The 22,398-nt window shown below is 45.0% G+C and overlaps 1 protein-coding gene across 1 annotated transcript in view; it reads right to left on the bottom strand.

Annotated features, from left to right (window-relative positions):
• Positions 1-22,398, bottom strand: part of ZNF831 (zinc finger protein 831) — an 80,581-nt gene that overhangs the window by 37,178 nt on the left and 21,005 nt on the right. Inside the window, exon 3 of the mRNA XM_059897347.1 lies at positions 14,039-14,190. Coding sequence (XP_059753330.1) covers positions 14,039-14,190 — 152 coding nt within the window. The remainder of the gene's footprint in view (positions 1-14,038; positions 14,191-22,398) is intronic.

Consider the following 22,398-nt stretch of genomic DNA (forward strand, 5'->3'; position numbering starts at 1 on the left):
TCTTTAGGAATCTGTTAGCAATTGCCAAGGGAAACACTTAGCATTTTAGGTAAATAAGTAAATAGTAGTTAAGTGCTGTGCACCTCCATCTGCAGCAGTTTAGTGTGGATGGCAAAAATCCTTTATGATCCAAGGAGGAGAAAAGGAATGATAAAGAGTGACAGGCTGCGGGTCTCCGTAGGGGGCCACGCTCCTCCTGCGGTGGGTGCCCCGATGGAGGGGCCTTGGGGGTGGGCGTCGGAAGCACGGCCCCCTCCTGTTTTGTTCCTGTTTATGCTAGCCCACTCTCCCTTCCCCGCTCCAGCCGGTCTTGTCAGGATCCCTCATTTGGAAGCTTAATCATATCAGCAAGCTTACCGCATTGCATGTGTAATGACTTGTTTACCAGTCTGTGCCGGCTCCCTCTGCCAGACTGGGCTCTCCCTAAGGACAGGGCAGTGTCGTGTTCTTGTCTGCCTCTCTTCCTGCTCCCACACACTGCCTGGCACAGAGAGGGCCCCGCTAATTGCATAGGAACTCTCATCTATTTCACAAAGGTGTCTCGGTCCACCAACTGGTCCCCAAGCTTCTTGAGGAGAGGACTCATGGCATCTTGTGCTTCTCCCCTCTCAAGGGGCATGACTGCTCACACACAGATGCTGAATTCCATTAAACCATGAGTAAGAGGCGGTTTGGACATCTGGGCCCCGACTCTTTTGGGAAACTGTCTCTCCTCTACTCTTAAGGGCTGTAGCGGAGGTGGCCCCAACCCGTCCCTCCATACAAGGACAGGGGCGTGACCCAGACCTGGCCACTCAAATCCCCAGTGACTGGTTCAGGAGAGACACCTACCCCCAACCAGGCCATCCGGATTCCGTCTGGGGACTTGGGTTACGGGAAGGAGTCAAGCATGTTCAGGCAGGACAGGTACTAGAGGAGCCAGTGATGCTGACCCAGAAGAGCAGCCAAGAGATGCAGAGAAACTGAGTCCGGGTGACATCATTGGTACCTCTGGATCCAGCCATGCCTGAAGCCCCCTTCTCTGTTCCATGAGATGATGAATGTTTCTGTCTAGGTCAATTTTAATTGAGTCTCTTTTCCCCACACCCCAAAGAGTCCTTTCTGATACAGGCATGCAGAGTTGAAATTTCCACCTCTGCTATAGCAACTTTTCAGAGCAAGATAAGCAAGGTGTCTGTTTGGGGATAATCACAGCTTGCGAAGAGAAACATTGCTATCATATTGGCAGCCGCGGCTCCACAAGCCTTCTCATTTTATTCCGGGAGCCTGGACTGTGGCCCCAAATCCCACAGTAAACCAGAAGGGGCTGAGAACTTCATTGCTCTGGCTTCTGTTTATAATGAGAAATGAAGACAACGCTCAGCCTTTGACTAAAGTCTCACATATTACTGTTTGCTCTGTCGAGCTCCCGGGCGGCCTGAGCTTTCTGGGAGGTAGCTGAGTAACACTCAGGGCTGGGCAGCCTGCAAATCAATTAATCTCTTCTGCAAATTGCTCACCGGGTCTAATGAATTGGCTCGGCACAGAGGAAGTCCTGTGTGGCCTTGTGTCCTTTGCAGTGACGGACCTCTCTCGGAGCAGACCAAGACTTCGTGCCTCGGCCGAGGAACAAATCTATTAATATTTGGAGAGAACATCAAATTGTACCCAGTGGACTTAAAGTTTGGTCAAGAGAAACTCACTTCTCTGTGATTTAAAAACAAAATAGTCTACTCATCCCTCCATGTTTTTTTCCACTGGATAATGCCAGCCTTCCTCACGGTCTGTCTGGGCAACGGACCCCCCAGTGGGATGCAAGCCACGGGTGGAAAGGCCCTCCTGGCCATGGGCATTCGAGGTAGCATCTTTTACCCACCTTGCAGATTTTTTTAAGTTTGATAAGATCAATGAAAGAAGTACTCTAACATGCTATTTATGGGAATGTGAAATAGAAAGCAACTTGGAAATATCTATTAAAAATATGCGATGTAACAAAACTACAATGTGATATCACCTCACACCGGTCACAATGGCCATCATCAAAAAGTCTACAAATAATAAATGCTGGAGAGTATGTGGAGAAAAGGGAACCCTCCTACACTGTCGGTGGGAATGTAAATTGGTGTAGTCACTATGGAAAACACTATGTAGGTTCCTCATAAAACTAGAAGTAGAGAGCTGCCATATGATCCTGCAATCCCACTCCTGGGCATATATCTGGAGAAAACTCTAATTTGAAGAGATACATGCACCCCAATGTTCACTGCAGCACTATTTACGATAGCCAAGACATGGAAGCAACCTAAATGTCCTTTGACAGATGAATGGATAAAGAAGATGTGGTGTATATTACAATGGAATATTACTCAGCCCTAAAAAAAGAATGAAATAATGCCATTGGCAGCAACATGGATGGACCTAGAGATTATCATATTAAGTGAAGTAAGATTAAGACAAATATCATATGACATCATTTATATGTGGAATCTAAAAAAAATGATACAGATGAACTTATTTACAAAACAGAAACAAACTCACAGACATAGAAAACAAACTTACGGTTACCAGAGGGGAAAGAGGGTGGGGGAGGGATAAATTAGGAGTTTGGGATTAACATATACATACTACTGTATATAAAATAGATCATCAACAAGGACCTACTGTATAGCACAGGGAACTCTACTCAATACTCTGTAATAACCTATATGGGAAAAGAATCTGAAAAAGAATAGATGTATGTACATGTATAACTGAATCACGTTGCTGTACACCAGCAACTAACACAACATTGTAAATCAACTATACTCCAATATAAAATAACATTTTTTTTTAATGTGCAACATAAGAAAGACCCAGTGATTCTTCCTCTTGGGTCTTCCCTAGAGAAACCCCCTGCTTGGGTCAGGGAGTCATGGACAGTGGTCCAAAGAGCACGATGCCATAGTGAAGTACTGGCAATGATGAACTGTCCATTACTGGGAGAATGACTACCTAAAATTACAGTAGCCCCACCCCGAGAGACTCTGTCCCTACCTACACTGTTGAGATAGGTCTACATGTACTAACAGTGTGGGAAGACCACAAAATGTTGTTGAGTTAACCAAAAGCAAGTTGCACAATGAGATGGGCAGTGTGGTACCACTCATGTTAAACACAGACATACACACACATACGCACACGTGCACGGAAATAACGATCTGGCAGATGCCCTCTTAATTCCAAACTGTAGTTTTATCTGAGAGGGGCGTTGGGAATGGGGGTGGTGGTCAAAGTGAACATAAGCCTAATTACCATATTTTAATGTGTTAAAAGAAGCATGATTCATGATTACACGCATAACTAAAAACTAATAATGAACTTTTCTATTCCTCTAGGTGGCGCATCCCTTTTTTCCAAGTTCTTTTTCAATGCAAACCTGCCCAACCTGTTTCAGGAACTTTCTCATCAGTCTCCTAGGTATCCACTCTACCTACCCCAAGCCTCTCTCCACCCTGCACCTACATTGGATGGTCTTCCCTCTGCCCTCCTCTCCTGCACCCAAATCCATCAATGGCGCCCCACTGTTCTCAGGAGAAGGATGAGCCCACACCAAGGTCTCAGATGTGCCTGGTCCCTCCCGCCTCCTCTCTCTGCACCCTGGGCATTTCCCACCATCCCTCCTTCAGCCACAGAAGGCTCTGGGTCAGCATCTCAGACTCTTACAAATGCAGAGTTTGAACCTGCCTAGGAGACCTCTGACACCCCCAAGCTCCCACCCCCATGAGGCAGAAAAGGTTCGGTCTTCAAGCAGGGTCTTTGCAGAATGTTGGTCCACGGCCTCTACAGCCAACTCTGTTGAATGTAGAGTTTAAGTTGATACAGGTGAAGGCCTTACAAGAGTTGAGGAAATCCCAGATAAGACAGTAGAAGCCAGGGGGATCTTATTGACAGAGAAAAGCGGATATGACAGCACAAGAAAGTCCCAGGGAGGGGCTCAGACCCCCAGTGGGTGGTGAGTCACAAACTTAGTGTTAAATAAAATGGAATCACCCAGTGAGAAAGCTATTCTCCCTACATCCCTCTGATTAGGGAAAGAAGAACGTCTCAGCTGGGTGCTAATATATCTCTAACACCTCCCTAACGCTTCCAAATCTCTTTTTAAGCAAAGGGAGTGTACCTAGGGCTCTTGGTCTTCTGCCCACAATAGTCTAGCTAGAATTTATTTACCAAGAAAATATTGTTCATAGCATTTTCTTTCTGTAAAGTTCTCTCAATGGCATGTGATATTGGCTTTCCATTTTTGGTGTCAATAAACAGTTTCTTTTGAAAATAAGTGTATTTATGGTTTTGGTCAGTGAGCTTAAATGGATCACATAAGCGACTAATTGCACAGGTGACATGCAGATGTGACATTTCTGACTGTAGGAAACACCATGGAGCCCCAGATTCATCATCTGGGTGGCCCTGGGCAAGTCGCTGGATGTCTCTCTGAGTCTCAGTTTCTCCCTCTGCAAAATGAGAACGAGTCACTCATCGCAAGTCTGTTGGGGGGATTAGATGTGGGTGCAGCTCCTAAGCTGAAAGTGCCCTCTGAGTTTAGTTATTGGGAGATTTTTCTAAAATCTCACTTTTAAATGTAGCCCCGAATCACTCGGTGTTTACTGGCAGAAGCCACGCCAGCTGCAGGAAATTGCAAACCCAGAAACTCGGTGGAGTTCTTATCGTTCAATAAAGCATCTCCCTCAATCAATATGACTTCAGATGCGTCATCTGGGCACAGGGCCACGCTGGGCTCCTCTTCAGTGTTCCAATTTTAGCCCGTGTACCGGCAGAAGCAGCACAGCTTCCAATGTGCCCGGCAAAAGCCCGAATGATTAACCTCAACTACATCAGCGTTCTCCATTCAGTTCCACAAAATGCGTTTCTAAGGAAATATATAAGAGTGCTCTTTATATCACGGAATGTTTTAATGTATCCTGGCATCGGAGTAAATAGAACAGGTCTCAGTTAATGGAGCAGGTCCTTTTAACACAAAGGATTTCAATAATAAAAAAAAATAAAAGTTGATATGTCATCGGCTGGAGAGAAAGAAATGTGCACATAAACACAGAAACAGGGCAAACCTAATTATGAGATTCTTTTTTTGCAGCCCAGGGTCAATAACTGTGATATTAGGAAAAGGGTAATAGGGCTGGCTGCTGATGGGCTTTAAGCTCCCAGAGACTAGAATGTCCCACTTGAAATGCAAACAGAGTTGAATGATGTTGCGCTATCCCCACCGTTCCCCACGTTCTGAAAAGAAAAGTATTCATTTCAGAGCGGTGACCCCATCAGGAGAGATGCATCAGGAATTGTATAACCACAACAAAAGAGAATCAGTAGTGGCTTTCGCTCAGGTGGTGTCACCCACTTTGTATGGACGTGTGGGTTTTTCAATTGCTTTTCCTAATGGAAAAATAACACTCAAATGCGAGAACACCAATGTGCACGCGCGCACACAACACGCACTTGCAAAGCTGCCCTTCCTAAGTCCCTAAGACCCTAACTTGGTAAGTAAACAGCGGAGAGATCGTTTTCATAACAAGCTTAGTGGTGAACTTCCCCTTAAGCTACAAAAGATGGTCTTTCTCTGACCGTCAATTACACGACGTAACTGCCAAGTGGAGAACGGCCCCCCAATTCTTAAACTGGCACCCAGGAAGACAGGTGCTCAGGTAAGATGAGAAACCGCCCCAGCAGGGTCCCATCACACATTTAACTTAAACCCTGACTTCTGAAACTCACTACCTCCTACACAGATCCAACATCTCAGTTAATCCCCCGGCAACAAGCCAGTCCAGTAAGATGTCATCACAGTTTCAGACACTTCATGCTGAAACCAAATGGCATACACCACACGGCCAAGCGGGGACCTCTGAGAATTCCTCACCAGAAATTGCTGTTTGTTGTCAAAGCAGCCCGGATGGACGGACTGCCTTTTTTCTTTCCTTCCTTTCCCTCAGTGGTCCTCAAACATGTTTTGCCTGAGAATTTCTGCTCAGAGTTGTAGACACCGTTCATACTCTAATGATGGATTTGTAGAATTTTCAAAGACAATTTTGACTACTGCTGGCTTTGGAAGCACATCCCCCACTCAAGATTTGGTCCCCCTGTGGTGTAAGAGAGGACCTCAGGTTAAAAGACATCAGAGCGAACACCTGCCAGCTCAAAGCCCCCATCTTTGTCTCGCCAGAGCTCTCACCTGTAAGGCGGAGGTGGCATTAGATGATCCTTACGGGTGAAGATGGCAATTCCACAAATTTGAATCTAGCAAGGGGGTAGGGGGAGCTGGAACTTTTTTTAGATAAGGAAGTTTCTTTTATGAGGAAAAGAACGATGAAGTTTGCTTTTATGCTGCTTAGCCCACCGCCATCCAAACTCGATACCCACTGGATTCTTGCATTGTTGACACATCCCCAAAACACCATCAGGAACGAAACCTCCAGACTGCATGCCCCTTCCTTCATTCTTAAAGATTTGGGGGCTGGTTTTGAATGTTCTTTCAACTGAAGGTGAGCTTAAAGGAAGCTTAAAATAAGGAGACTCACTTCTACTGTTCAGTTGGTCATTCAACAAACACTACGGATCTGCTAGGCACCTTGTGCAAAGGAGAAGATGACTTATCAGCTGGGCAAACAGGGTCCTTATTAGCTGAGATCATTGCCACGGAGGAAAGACCACGAAAAATGAATTCATTCACAATGGGGACCAAAATTTCACAGTAAACAGTGGAAAATTAAGGACTTGGAGAATTTATCTTGAAAAACCATGAAACCTAACGTTGTGAAAATAAGCAGATGAACCCAAAAAAATGAAAGTAAAGCAAACGTCCAGTTTGTGGGTTATAATGACAAGCTATGAGCTAATTGTTAACATCAACAAAGGTTAATCGAATGTTGATGGGGGCAGAGTACATTTTTACACCAAACTATAGGGTAGAACAATGGGCTATTCTTCACTTTTACATTTACTTTCAGAGCAAGGTCATCCAGAAAGACTTTTTCCCATCCAAAAAATATTCTAGACTTTCCTCAATTTCTCTAAGGGCTTCTCTTAAGTCTTTGACGTTCCCGTCACTCTCTGGAATTAGCCTCACCAGTTTTCCCTTATTCATTTGTTACCTGATTCTGTCAATGGGAATGAATCAACCCAATGGTCACTCCCATCAATCTCATTAAATTCGATGTCTTGAGCATGATTTGGGGTTTCACTTGGCAATCAGTTTACATGACATTGTGAAAGTCAATCTGAAGGGCAGGGATGGAAAGTAATGGTAAGGAGAGATGGAGAGAGACAAAGAGAAGTGTTTGAATGGGGTCTAAATGTATCAGCAGTCAGTTTAGTAGGGACTGTTCTCATCCTGTGACAGTCACTGCCTCCCCAGCCGACCTCCGACTGGGAGGTGAATCCCGTGAAGAACGTCTGGATTATGAGGACTGTCCTCAAGGGGAGGTTTGCTCTCCTGGGGATATTCAACCACTCGATATCTAAGAACCATTTTTTACCAGTCCCAGCAGCTCAAGTGTCTGAGATTAAGTCCACCTAACTCCACACCTCAGCCCTGATCTGGAAGTGACCCTGGGTGAGGAAGGACGTTCTTTGCAATAGGAACAACACTGCAGTTCTTAGTCACATTCAGCCTGGGGGGTCTGCTAAGTCAACGATACTTGATGTCTCCAAAGAAACTTCCAGCTCCCTCCACACCTTTGCTGGGAACTTGGATGGGATGAACCACTGAATTTAGGTTTTAAAAAAGTTCACTCAACATCACTAATCATTAGAGAAATACAGATCAAAACTACAATGAGATATCACCTCACACCAGTCAGAATGGCCATCAGCAAAAAGTCTACAATTAATAAATGCTGGAGAGGGTGTGGAGAAAAGGGAACCCTCCTACACTGTTGGTGGGAATGTAAACTGGTGCAGCCACTACGGAGAACAGTATGGAGGTTCCTTAAAAAACTAAAAATAGAGCTACCATTTGATCCTGCAATCCCACTCCTGGGCATACATCTGGAGAAAACCATGGTTCGAAAGGATACATACACCCCAGTGTTCATTGCTGCACTATTTACAATAGCCAAGACATGGAAGCAACCTAAATGTCCATTGACAGATGAATGGATAAAGAAGATGTGGTGTATATATACAATGGAATACTATTTTTTTACTCAGCCATAAAAAAATAATGAAATAATGTCATTTGCAGCAACATGAGACCTAGACATTATCATACTAAGTGAAGTAAGTCAAAAAGAGAAAGACAAATACCATATGATATCACTTATATGTGGAATCTAAAATATGACACAAATGAACTTATCTACAAAACAGAAACAGACTCACACACATAGAGAACAGACTTGTGGTTGCCAAGGGGGAGAGTGGGTAGAGGAGGGATGGATTAAGAGTTTGGGATTAGGGCTTCCCTGGTGGCGCAGTGGTTGAGAATCTGCCTGCCAATGCAGGGGACACGGGTTCGAGCCCTGGTCTGGGAAGATCCCACATGCCGCGGAGCAACTGGGCCCGTGAGCCACAACTACTGAGCCTGCGCATCTGGAACCTGTGCTCCGCAACAAGAGAGGCCGCGATAATGAGAGGCCCGCGCACCGCGATGAAGAGTGGCCCCCGCTCGCTGCAACTAGAGAAAGCCCTCGCACAGAAACGAAGATCCAACACAGCCAAAAATAAATAAATAAATAAAATTAAAAAAAAAAACCTGTGAGTGTTTGACATGCTGCTTAGGTTGCCCATGTGCTGTCCACCCTTAGTAAAGGGGGATCACGTTGGGGTTTCCAGGGGACTTTAGAAAAAAAAAAGAGTTTGGGATTAGCAGATGCAAACTATTATATATAGGATGGATAAACAACAAGGTCCTACTGTATAGCACAGGGAACTATATTCAATATCCTAGGATAAACCATAATGGAAAAGAATATGAAAAAGAATATATATGTATATATATATAAAGAATATATATATGTATAACTGAGTCACTTTACTGTACAGCAGTAATTAACACAACATTGTAATTCAAGTATACTTCAATAAAAAAATTTTTTTAAATAAAATAAATAAAAGGCATGTGACATTCATAACAAACAAACAAACAAAAGAATAAAATAATGCCATTTGTAGCAACATGGATGGACCTGGAGATTATCATAGTAAGTGAAGTAGGTCAGACAAGGAAAGGCAAGTATTATATGATATCACTTATATGAGGAATCTAAAAAAATACAATGAACTTATTTACAAAACAGAAACAGACTCACAGACATAGAAAACAAACTTATGGTTACCAAATGGGAAAGGTGGGTGGAGAGGGATAAACTGGGAGTTTGAGATTGACATAGACACACTACTATATTTAAAACAGGTAACCAACAGGGACCTACTGTATAGCACAGGGAACTCTGCTCAATATTCTGTAATAACCGAAATGGGAAAAGAATTTGAAAAAGAATAGATATATATATATATATATATATATGTAAAACTGAATCACTTTGCTGTACACCTGATACTAACACAACATTGTAAATCAGCTATAGTCCAATATAACATAAAAATTTTTTAAAAAGAAAAAAATTAAATTCGGTGGTGTTGGAAAGTCAAGAAAATAAAAATTAAAAAAATGAAAAGGTTCAGTTCTAAGGAGAGTCTCAAAGATCCCAATCACCATAAAATCTTATAAATTAGTTCTCCATCCTTCATAACTCCTCTGGCCTTCTGCATGCAGGTGACTTCACTACCAAGCCATATGTTAATTCGAATGATTAGTACCAAGCTATCGGACTAGTTGAAAGAAGAGGGAAATTAAGCATCCTTTTAAAAGATATTTTTTAAAAACACCTTCTCTCTAATCTTCATAAATTATTGACAGGAAGTTTCTCCAAAAATAAAGAGGAGAAAGAATCCGTTACAATATCTTATTTCGGCCCCTGGACACAAGTATTCCTGTCCATTTATTTGAAAATGTTTTGCTGATTCTAATTGGCCTTCAAGGATCAGGACCAAAGGTTTTCCCTACCTTCGAATTGGGAAATTCCCCTGCAAAGGTTATTCTCAATTTCTTTGTTGGATTTCATCAAGTTCCCCCAAGTTACAACCCCTCAGGTCACCCAAAACAAATCACCCTATCATTGTCCTGCTGTGGAAACCAGGTCTTCCCCCCACAAAAATACACACGTTTGCATGCACTCATGTGCACGCACACACACACACACACACACCGTGAGGTCAGCCCCCTCACTGAGCAGCCAGCTCTGATCTCTCCAACCAGGACCTGCCAGGTCAAAGGAGACAAGAAATTTGTTTGTAAATGGTGGGCGACCAAGGCCCATCTTTTGGTTCCTTTGAAGTTACAGCACTCTGTCTTCAAACACCCAACACTCTGAGTGCCTGTCACTCTGCTGTGAAACATTGGCTTTGGGAGATGGTGGCAATAAACTTCCCAAGCTCCTTTGATTTCCAGGTGGTATTTATTTTAATGCAGTCTACCACCTACCCCCAACCCGGTGGTGTCCATAACAGCCCGTCCACCCCGGGCTTGCTGGTTTACCCAACCCGCCATCCCTGTTCCCTCTCTGACACTTCAATAAGGAATGGGGGTGGCGGGGTGATTAATATTCCCCGGGCCAATGCTTAGACCACACCCCACAGGCTCACACCTGCCCTGAGTGGACATTGTGGCGGGAGGGAGCCCTTTGAAAATGGGCACCAGTGACCCAGACCTCTGACTCAACTGGCTGTTCCAATAACAAACATGAAAGTGCAGACATTTGTCACCACCCTGGGCTGTTGCTGCAACATTATTACCTACATGGGGGGAGGGGCGCTAGGTTCCCAGGGGGATTTGCATTACATTTGGCCTCTCAATCTTAGCTCCACATTTAGATTTTGTTTCTGATTTTTTTTCTGTTTGGGGCTGGTTTTATCCCCCATTCACTGGAGCCCGCAGTTTGCTCTCAGGATTTTGGTAGGAAAGGTTGATGTTGAGATCAGAAGTGTACAGAAGTGGGATTCTCCCACCGTGGAGGGAGCAGGGCCATTCCCTGAGGCCGAGAGAAGCTTGTAAAGGAAAGACGGTGTGGAGAGGACCATGAAAGATCAGAGGCTTTCCAGGTGGCCTCTCTGCTGGCACTGGGGCCCCAGGGGCACCATGAGCACACGGGCACACATGTAAATTAGGAAGAGGCAACCACTTCCACTGGAGGATGTGTGGAAAGCTGTCCCCCACCCCCTTGGGAGAAGGAGGAAGGAGCTCCTTGCTTTGGGCTGACAGCCCCACAGTCAGAGCAAAAGGCTGGACCAACCAGTGGTGGCTGGATTTCAGCCCCTATGGGCACCATCCACACAGCCATACTCAGAGGCCCTGCCCGCCCCCTATCCAGCCGGCCACAGGCCTTCTTCCCAAAGAGAAGCGAATAGGGCCCCTGACCCAACACACCCGTCTCACGATCGAAGCTGCCTGTGGTCACTTGGACAAGACTCCCCACAAGTGTGAACACATCCTGCTGGGTGGTGGGCTGGGTGATCCTGTTTTAATGAATACATACTGATTTAAGCTTATAATAGAACTTTCCTGCCCAAACTGTTTGCGCACCCTAAGAGCACAGATGATGGGCATTACTGTAAATTGAGTGTTCATGGGTGCTGCTGCCTTTTTCACTTAGAAACACATTTTAAGGTCCCTTCTGTCGGTTCCCAGATAGAGGGAAAGTTGTTGAAGTGGTTAGTGGTTGAATCATGCCTCCCCCTCCAAGTCCTAAGCCACAGAACCTGTGACTGTGACCTTACTTGGAAAAAGGTATTTGCACATGAAATGAAGAATCTCAAAATAAGATCACCCTGGATTTAGGGCGAGCCCTAAATTCAATGGCAAGTGTCCTTATAAGAGAAAGACAGAGGGAGATTTGACCCACAGAAACACAGGGGAGAAGCCCTGTGAAGATGAAGGCAGAGATTGGAGTGATGCGGCCACAAGCCAAGGATGCCTCGAGTCCCCAGGGAAGCTGAGAGGCAGGGAAGGCTCCTCCCCTAGAGGCTTCGGAGAGACAGCGAGACTCCTGGCCTCCAGCACTGGGAGAGAATACACCTTGGACCAAGTTTGTGGCAATTTCTTCGGCTGCCATAGGCAATTTTCTTCCCCAGTTCAGAAAGCCTCTGTTCTATTCTCCCTACACCTGAATTTCCAGAAGAAGCTGTCTCTCTCCCGAGAAAACTCCCCCTCTGGGCTCTTCCTCCAGCCCTGACCTTGTCCTCCGCTAAACAACAGGCACCCTGGTTACCACACGCTCCACACTCGGCACTCAGCATACGCCAGATCTTAACGCACGTGTGCTTATGCTCAGGAGATAATTACAATCAACATTTATCACCTGCCTTGGAGTCTGCAAATTCCCTGCCGCACACGAGCTCACTCCGTCCTCACACTGAGCCATTGGGTGGGCAAGACCTCCATCAACGGCCTCGCTGTACAGACAGAAGATTCCCAGGAGGGAGCTCACTGACCCGCCAGTGTCATTCCCCACGTGATTTGAGCAAAGGATGGACAGCAAGCCTGTCTGTCTGTCTTCACCCTGAACCAGAGCAGGGATTGTCTTTTCCCTTTCAGTTTCTAGCATGGAGCTTAGCAATGGAAACATGGAAGCTGATGTGAGTTTCCAGGAGCAGCTTGATTCAGCTCTATTTATGGTGCTGGGAAGAGAGCTGGTGGGAAAGTACTGCCTTTAGGGAGAACTGACAGAGTTCTGGTGGGTTCTGATGGGTTCTGCTGTGGAGGTGGTATTGCCCATGAACACCCCAATGGGCAGTTCCATTGGCTGTATCTATTTGACCGGGAGGAAAGCAGTGGAGTTCAAGGTGATGAGCCACAGAAAATGAAGAAAGGGCAAAGCCGGGTGCCCCGATTGCATTTTTGTCTACACCCGCTCAGCCTCCCCCCACGAGGTCTTAACCCTTGACGTTCCATAAAAAAGTGCTTTTCCTTCCACAACTGGCCATCCAGTTGAGCAAATACCTACCTTGATTTAAACTCTCACTGAGAAAAAGACTCATCCTCGTCCTTGCCTGCCTACCAGAGAGGGCGTCGGGTTTGGAGGTGGGGGGTCGAGAGGCAGCATGGAAGCGCCATCTGCCCGCAGGGGGCGCTGGAGCCACACAGAGGTAGAGGAGGAGGCGCCCCAGCCAACTGTCTCCAGGGACCAAAACCGCAGCCAACAAGCAGAGCCCAGGGTCAGCCCTTGAGCCAAACAGACAGCAATCAGCCACAAAAGGATGGTAATTCAGTCACCACTGGCCAGATGGGACCGGCCACCTTCTCAAATATGGTCTCCATCTTCCCCAGTCAACACATTGCCAGCAAGGCTAAGGCTGCGCTCATGACTGCCAGGCAGAGGGGAGGAAGGGAGGGAAATTGTGGTCCAGAGAAGTTACGCGATTTGCCCTCGCTGCCCAGTGATTGCACCTTAAAATAGCCCTTTTCCAGGAAGCAGCCTCCATTAGTTCATCCTTTGTTTGTTTCCGAGAATGATGAAGAGGGCCCCTCTTACTACCTCCCGTGGAAGCGTGTTCCCTGCAGCTCTCACATCATAACTCCTCCTTATTCTTCTATCTCACATTCATTCGAAAGCCCATCCACTGACCCATTTTAGCCTCACAATGGCCCTGTGGAAAGAATCCAGTGAACTTCCTCTTTCATGATGGGGAAAAGTAGAGGCACCCAGAGTTCCGATTCAGGTTTTCCAGGTCCAGGAGGGAATCTGTACTTGGACAGGGCTGGGCACCCGTGGCCAGTACTTGAGTACGTTTGTTGTCTTCTCAATATTGGATTCTCAATATCCTCACCCAGGACCCTCTCCCCTAGTTTAGAGTCTCGACTGTCCCACAGAGGTGACACTTTTGTCATCACCCCACATGCATCCCGTCTCCCTGCTGGACTTCAGGCTCCGGACAGCAAGGATGGCTGCTCTGCTCGTTTCACATCCCAGCAGCCTGGTACCCGGTTTGGATCCACCCCCAAGGAGAGCCTTACCTGCCGTTTCTGAAGAAGGCTGCCCGCAGGTCCTGCGTGGGGCCGGCCCCTCGGCTGGGGGTGAGCGGCCGTCTTTTCTCAGCACCCAGTGTGGCTTCCTCAGTCTACTGGCTCTCAGCTGGAAACGGCTTTGCAAGAAATTCCCTTTGTACCTGGGGGACGAGAAGCACACGTGCAGTGATCAGCCTTGAGAGTGTGTCCGGGACGTCACAGGCACGAAAATCCAAGACAGGATGCTCGGAGGATAAAATCCAGGTCCGTGTGGGAAGCCTGGGAGAACACAGGGACGTGAGGTCCAGGCAGCTCATCAGCTGTGAGCAACCCCTCTTCCCTCCAATCCTTTTTCTCCCGCCAGGACGTGGAGATGACAACAGGACGCAACTCAGGCGGCCGTTGTAGGGATGAAATGAGATGGCGCCTAGAAAACACTTCCCACACCACTTAGCACACAACAAGCGCTTAATAAAGGTCAGTTGCTGTAATTAAATGCTGAATTATATGGTCTTGACTACTTACTAAACAGGCTGTCCAGTAGAACTTTCCACAGTGATGGGCGTCTTCTATAACCTGCATGGACCAATACGGTAGCCACTAACCACAGGCAGCTCTAGAGTGAGTGAAATGTAGTTCATGTGTCCGAGAAACTGAGCTTTACATTCAATTTCATTTTAATGAGTTTAAAGAGCCACTGGTGGCTAGTGGCTCCTGTTATTGGACAGGTCAGGCCCAGAGCGTCTCCTCTGAAAAAACGGGCATCACACATGCTCCCCCTAGAGAAGCTCTTACAGATCATCTGGTCTATGTAAAATAGATAGCTAGTGGGAAGCAGCCGCATAGCACAGGGAGACCAGCTTGGGACTTTGTGACCACCTAGAGAGGTGGGATAGGGAGGGTGGGAGGGAGACGCAAGAGGGAGGGGATATAGGGATATATGTATATGTATAGCTGATTCACTTTGTTATACAGCAGAAACTAACACACCATTGTAAAGCAATTATACTCCAATAAAGATGTTAATAAATAAAAGGAGAAATAAACATTCAAAAATAATAATAATAATAATCTCTAAAACAGAGCCTTCACATCCCAGGGGGAGGGCACGACAGGGCAGAGAAAGAAAATAGTGAGCTTCTCAACATCACTAACTATTACAGAAATGCTAATCAAAACTACAATGAGGTACCACCTCACACCATCAGAATGCCATCATTGAAAAGTCTACAGTGGGAGGGGCAAGATGGCAGAAGAGTAAGACGCGGAGATCACCTTCCTTCCCACAGATGCAGTAGAAACACATCTACACGTGGAACTGCTCCTACAGAACACCCACTGAACGCTGGCAGAAGACGTCAGACCTCCCAAAAGGCAAGATACTCCCCCACGTACTTGGGTAGGGCAAAAGAAAAAAGAAATAACAGAGACAAAAGAATAGGGACAGGACCTGCACCAGTGAGAGGGAGCCGTGAAGGAGGAAAGGTTTTCACACACTAGGAGCCCCTTCGCGGGCGGAGACTGTGGGTGGCGGAGGGGGGAAGCTTCGGAGCCACGGAGGAGAGCGCAGCCACAGGGGTGCGGAGGGCAAAGCGGAGAGATTCCCGCACTTCCCGCACGGAGGCTCGGCGCTGACCAGCACTCACCAGCCCGAGAGGCTTGTCTGCTCCCCAGCCGGGGCGGGCGGGGCTGGGAGCTGAGGCTCGGGCTTCGGTCGCAGGGAGAGGACTGGGGTTGGCGGCGTGAACACAGCCTGAAGGGGTTAGTGCACCACAGCTAGCCGGGAGGGAGTCCGGGAAAAAGTCTGCAGCTGCCGAAGAGGCAAGAGACTTTTTCTTCCCTGTTTCCTGGTGCGCGAGGAGAGGGGATTCAGAGCGCCGCCTAAACGAACTTCAGAGACGGGCGCGAGCCGCAGCTAACAGCGCGGATCCCGTAGCAACAGGGGCGCAGAGGGAAAAACGGAGAGACTCCCGCACAGAGGCTCGGCGCCGAGCAGCGCTCACCAGCCCGAGAGGCTTGTCTGCTCCCCAGCCGGGGCGGGCGGGGCTGGGAGCGGAGGCTCGGGCTTCGGTCGGATCGCAGGGAGAGGACTGGGGTTGGCGGCGTGAACACAGCCTGAAGGGGTTAGCGCACCACAGCTAGCCGGGAGGGAGTCCGGGAAAAGGTCTGCAGCTGCCGAAGAGGCAAGAGACTTTTTCTTGCCTCTTTGTTTCGCGGCGCGCAAGGAGAGGGGATTCAGAGCGCCGCCTAAACGAACTCCAGAGGCGGGCGCGAGCCGCAGCTATCAGCGCGGACCCCAGAGACGGGCATGAGACGCTAAGGCTGCTGCTGCCGCCACCAAGAAGCCCGTGTGCGAGCGCAGGTCACTCTCCACACCGCCCCTCCCGGGAGCCGGTGCAGCTCGCCGCTGCCGGGCTCCCATGGTCCTCCGGGGACAACTTCCCCGGGAGAACGCACGGCGCGCCTCGGGCTACTGCAACGTCACGAGGCCTCTGACGCCGCAGGCTCGCCCCGCCTCCTCCGTACCCCTCCCTCCCCCGGCCTGAGTGAGCCAGAGCCCCCGAAGCAGCTGCTCCTTTAACCCCGTCCTGTCTGGGCGGGGAACAGACGCCCTCAGGCGACCTACACGCAGAGGCGGGTCCAAATCCAAAGCTGAACCCCGGGAGCTGTACGAACAAAGAAGAGAAAGGGAAATCTCTCCCAGCAGCCTCAGAAGCAGCGGATTAAAGCTCCACAAACAACTTGATGTGCCTGCATCTGTTGAATACCTGAATAGACAACGAATCATCCCAAATTCAAGAGGTGGACTTTGGGAGCAGGATATATTAATTTTTCCCCTTTTCCTTTTTTTGTGAGTGGATATGTGTATGCTTCTCGGTGAGATTTTGTCTGTATAGCTTTGCTTTCACCATTAGTCCTAGGGTTAGGTCCGTCCTTTTTTTTTTTTTTACTTAAAAAAATTTTTTTTTCCTAATAAATGTTTTCTTAATAATTTTTTCCTTATTTTCTATTTTTAGAAATTAAAAAAAAAATTTTTAATAAGTTTTTTCATATTTTTTATTTTAAAAAAATTAAAAATTTTTTTTCTTAATAAATCTTTTCTTAATAATTTTTTCTTATTTTTTATTATAAAAAATTAATAAATCTATCTTTAAAAATTAAAAAAAATTTTTTCTGAATACATTTACTTTTAATAATTTTATTTTCTTATTTTTTATTATAATAGCTTTATTTTATTTTATTTTTATCCTCTTTCTTTCTTTCTTTCTATTTTTTTCTCCCTTATACTCTGAGCCGTGTGGATGAAAGGGTCTTGGTGCTCCAGCCAGGCATCAGGGCTGTGCCTCTGAGGTGGGAGAGCCAACTTCAGGACACTGGTCCACAAGAGACCTCCCAGCTCCATGTAATACCAAATGGTGAAAATCTCTCAGAGATCTCCATCTCAACATCAAGACCCAGCTTCACTCAACAACCAGCAAGCTACAGTGCTGGACACCCTATGCCAAACAACTAGCAAGACAGGAACACAGCCCCATCCATTAGCAGAGAGGCTGCCTAAAATCATAATAAGGCCACAGACACCCCAAAACACACCACCAGACGTGGATGTGCCCACCAGAAAGACAAGATCCAACCTCATCCACCAGAACACAGGCACTAGTCCCCTCCACCAGGAAGCCTACACAACCCACTGAACCAACCTTAGCCACTGGGGACAGATACCAAAAACAACGGGAACTACGAACCTGCAGCCTGTGAAAAGGAGACCCCAAACACAGTAAGATAAGCAAAATGAGAAGACAAAAAAACACACAGCAGGTGAAGGAGCAGGGTCAAAACACACCAGACCTAACAAATGAAGAGGAAATAGGCAATCTACCTGAAAAAGAATTCAGAATAATGATAGTAAAGATGATCCAAAATCTTGGAAATAGAATAGACAAAATGCAAGAAACATTTAACAAGGATGTAGAAGAACTAAAGAGGAACCAAGCAACGATGAAAAACACAATAAATGAAATTAAAAATACTCTAGATGGGATCAATAGCAGAATAACTGAGGCAGAAGAACGGATAAGTGACCTGGAAGATAAAATAGTGGAAATAACTACTGCAGAGCAGAATAAAGAAAAAAGAATGAAAAGAACTGAGGACAGTCTCAGAGACCTCTGGGACAACATTAAACGCACCAACATTCGAATTATAGGGGTCCCAGAAGAAGAAGAGAAAAAGTAAGGGACTGAGAAAATATTTGAAGAGATTATAGTTGAAAACTTCCCTAATGTGGGAAAGGAAATAGTTAATCAAGTCCTGGAAGCACAGAGAGCCCCATACAGGATAAATCCAAGGAGAAACACGCCAAGACACATATTAATCAAACTATCAAAAATTAAATATAAAGAAAACATATTAAAAGCAGCAAGGGAAAAACAACAAATAACACACAAGGGAATCCCCATAAGGTTAACAGCTGATCTTTCAGCAGAAACTCTGCAAGCCAGAAGGGAGTGGCAGGATATACTTAAAGTGATGAAGGAGAAAAACCTACAACCAAGGTTACTCTACCCAGCAAGGATCTCATTCAGATTTGATGGAGAAATTAAAACCTTTACAGACAAGCAAAAGCTGAGAGAGTTCAGCACCACCAAACCAGCTTTACAACAAATGCTAAAGGAACTTCTCTAGGCAAGAAACACAAGAGAAGGAAAACACCTACAACAACAAACCCAAAACATTTAAGAAAATGGGAATAGGAACATACATATCAATAATTACCTTAGGGCTTCCCTGGTGGCGCAGTGGTTGAGAATCTGCCTGCCAATGCAGGGGACACGGGTTCGAGCCCCGGTCTGGGAAGATCCCACATGCCACGGAGCAACTGGGCCCGTGAGCCGCAATTACTGAGCCTGCGCGTCTGGAGCCTGTGCTCCGCAACAAGAGAGGCCGCGATGGTGAGAGGCCCGTGCACCGCGATGAAGAGTGGTCCCCACTTGCTGCAACTAGAGAAAGCCCTCGCACAGAAACGAAGACTCAACACAGTCATAAATAAATAAATAAATAAATAAAAGAACGTGAATTTCTTAAAAAAAAAATAATTACCTTAAATGTAAATGGATTAAATGCTCCCACCAAAAGACACAGACTGGCTGAATGGATACAAAAACAAGACCCATATATATGCTGTCTACAAGAGACCCACTTCAGACCTAGAGACACATACAGACTGAAAGTGAGGGGATGGAAAAAGATATTCCATGCAAATGGAAATCAAAAGAAAGCTGGAGTAGCAATTCTCATATCAGACAAAATAGACTTTAAAATAAAGACTATTACAAGAGACAAAGAAGGACACTATATAATGATCAAGGGATCGATCCAAGAGGAAGATATAACAATTGTAAATATTTATGCACCCAACATAGGAGCACCTCAATACATAAGGCAAAAACTAACAGCCATAGAAGGGGAAATCGACAGTAACACAATCATAGTAGGGGACTTTAACACCCCACTTTCACCAATGGACAGATCATCCAAAATGAAAATAAATAAGGAAACACAAGCTTTAAATGATACATTAAACACGATGGACTTAATTGATATTTATAGGACATTCCACCCAAAAACAACAGAATACACATTTTTCTCAAGTGCTCATGGAACATTCTCCAGGATAGATCATACCTTGGGTCACAAATCAAACCTTGGTAAATTTAAGAAAATTGAAATCGTATCAAGTATCTTTTCCGACCACAACGCTATGAGACTAGATATCAATTACAGGAAAAGATCTGTAAAAAATACAAACACATGGAGGCTACACTACACTACTTAATAACGAAGTGATCATTGAAGAAATCAAAGGGGAAATCAAAAAATACCTAGAAACAAATGACAATGGAGACACGACGACCCAAAACCTATGGGATGCAGCAAAAGCAGTTCTAAGAGGGAAGTTTATAGCAATACAAGCCTACCTCAAGAAACAGGAAACATCTCGAATAAACAACCTAACCTTGCACCTAAAGCAATTAGAGAAAGAAGAGCAAAAAAAACCCCAAAGCTAGCAGAAGGAAAGAAATCATAAAGATCAGATCAGAAATAAATGAAAAAGAAATGAAGGAAACAATAGCAAAAATCAATGAAACTAAAAGCTGGTTCTTCGAGAAGATAAACAAAATTGACAAACCATTAGCCAGACTCATCAAGAGAAAAAGGGAGAAGACTCAAATCAATAGAATTAGAAATGAAAAAGGAGAAGTAACCACTGACACTGCAGAAATACAAACGATCATGAGAGATTACTACAAGCAACTCTATGCCAATAAAATGGACAACTTGGAAGAAATGGACAGATTCTTAGAAATGCACAACCTACCGAGACTGAACCAGGAAGAAATAGAAAATATGAACAGACCAATCACGAGCACTGAAATTGAAACTGTGATTAAAAATCTTCCAACAAACAAAAGCCCAGGACCAGATGGCTTCACTGGCGAATTCTATCAAACATTTAGAGAAGAGCTAACACCTATCCTTCTCAAACTCTTCCAAAATATTGCAGAGGGAGGAACACTCCCCAACTCATTCTACGAGGCCACCATCACCCTGATACCAAAACCAGACAAAGATGTCACAAAGAAAGAAAACTACAGGCCAATATCACTGATGAACATAGATGCAAAAATCCTCAACAAAATACTAGCAAACAGAATCCAACAGCACATTAAAAGGATTATACACCATGATCAAGTGGGGTTTATTCCAGGAATGCAAGGATTCTTCAATATACGCAAATCAATCAACGTGATACATCATATTAACAAACTGAAGGAGAAAAACCATATGATCATCTCAATAGATGCAGAGAAAGCTTTCGACAAAATTCAACACCCATTTATGATAAAAGCCCTGCAGAAAGTAGTCATAGAGGGAACTTTCCTCAACATAATAAAGGCCATATATGACAAACCCACAGCCAACATTGTCCTCAATGGTGAAAAACTGAAACCATTTCCACTAAGATCAGGAAGAAGACAAGGTTGCCCACTCTCACCACTATTATTCAACATAGTTTTGGAAGTGTTAGGCACAGCAATCAGAGAAGAAAAAGAAATAAAAGGAATCCAAATCGGAAAAGAAGAAGTAAAGCTGTTGCTGTTTGCAGATGACATGATACTATACATAGAGAATCCTAAAACTGCCACTAGAAAACTACTAGAGCTAATCAATGAATTTGGTAAAGTAGCAGGATACAAAATTAATGCACAGAAATCTCTTGCATTCCTACATACTAATGATGAAAAATCTGAAAGTGAAATTAAGAAAACACTCCCGTTTACCATTGCAACAAAAAGAATTAAATATCTAGGACTAAACCTACCTAAGGAGACAAAAGGCCTGTATGCAGAAAATTATAGGACACTGATGACAGAAATTAAAGATGATACAAATAGATGGAGAGATATACCATGTTCCTGGATTGGAAGAATCAACATTGTGAAAATGACTCTACTACCCAAAGCAATCTACAGATTCAATGCAATCCCTATCAAACTACCACAGGCATTTTTCACAGAACTAGAACAAAAAATTTCACAATTTGTATGGAGACACAAAAGACCCCGAATAGCCAAAGCAATCTTGAGAACGAAAAATGGAGCTGGGGGAATCAGGCTCCCTGGCTTCAGACTATATTACAAAGCTACAGTAATCAAGACAGTATGGTACTGGCACAAAAACAGAAATATAGATCAATGGAACAGGATTGAAAGCCCAGAGATAAACCCACGCACATATGGTCACCTTATCTTTGATAAAGGAGGCAAGCATATACAGTGGAGAAAAGACAATCTCTTCAATAAGTGGTGCTGGGAAAATTGGACAAGTACATGTAAAAGTATGAAACTAGAGCACTCCCTGACACCATACACAAAAATAAACTCAAAATGGATTAAAGACCTAAGTGTAAAGCCAGACACTATCAAACTCTTAGAGGAAAACATAGGCAGAACACTCTATGACATAAATCGCAGCAAGATCCTTTTTGACCCAGCTCCTAGAGAAATGGAAATAAAAACACAAATAAACAAATGGGACCTAATGTAACTTAAAAGCTTTTGCACAGCAAAGGAAACCATAAACAAGACCAAAAGACAACCCTCAGAATGGGAGAAAATATTTGCAAATGAAGCAACTGACAAAGGATTAATCTCCAAGATTTACAAGCAGCTCATGCAGCTCAATAACAAAAAAACAAACAACCCAATCCAAAAATGGGCAGAAGACCTAAATAGACATTTCTCCAAAGAAGATATACAGATGGCCAACAGACACATGAAAGAATGCTCAACATCATTAATCATTAG

The sequence above is a fragment of the Balaenoptera ricei genome, chromosome 15, assembly GCF_028023285.1.
Source record: "Balaenoptera ricei isolate mBalRic1 chromosome 15, mBalRic1.hap2, whole genome shotgun sequence".
NCBI classification, from domain to species: Eukaryota; Metazoa; Chordata; class Mammalia; order Artiodactyla; family Balaenopteridae; genus Balaenoptera; species Balaenoptera ricei.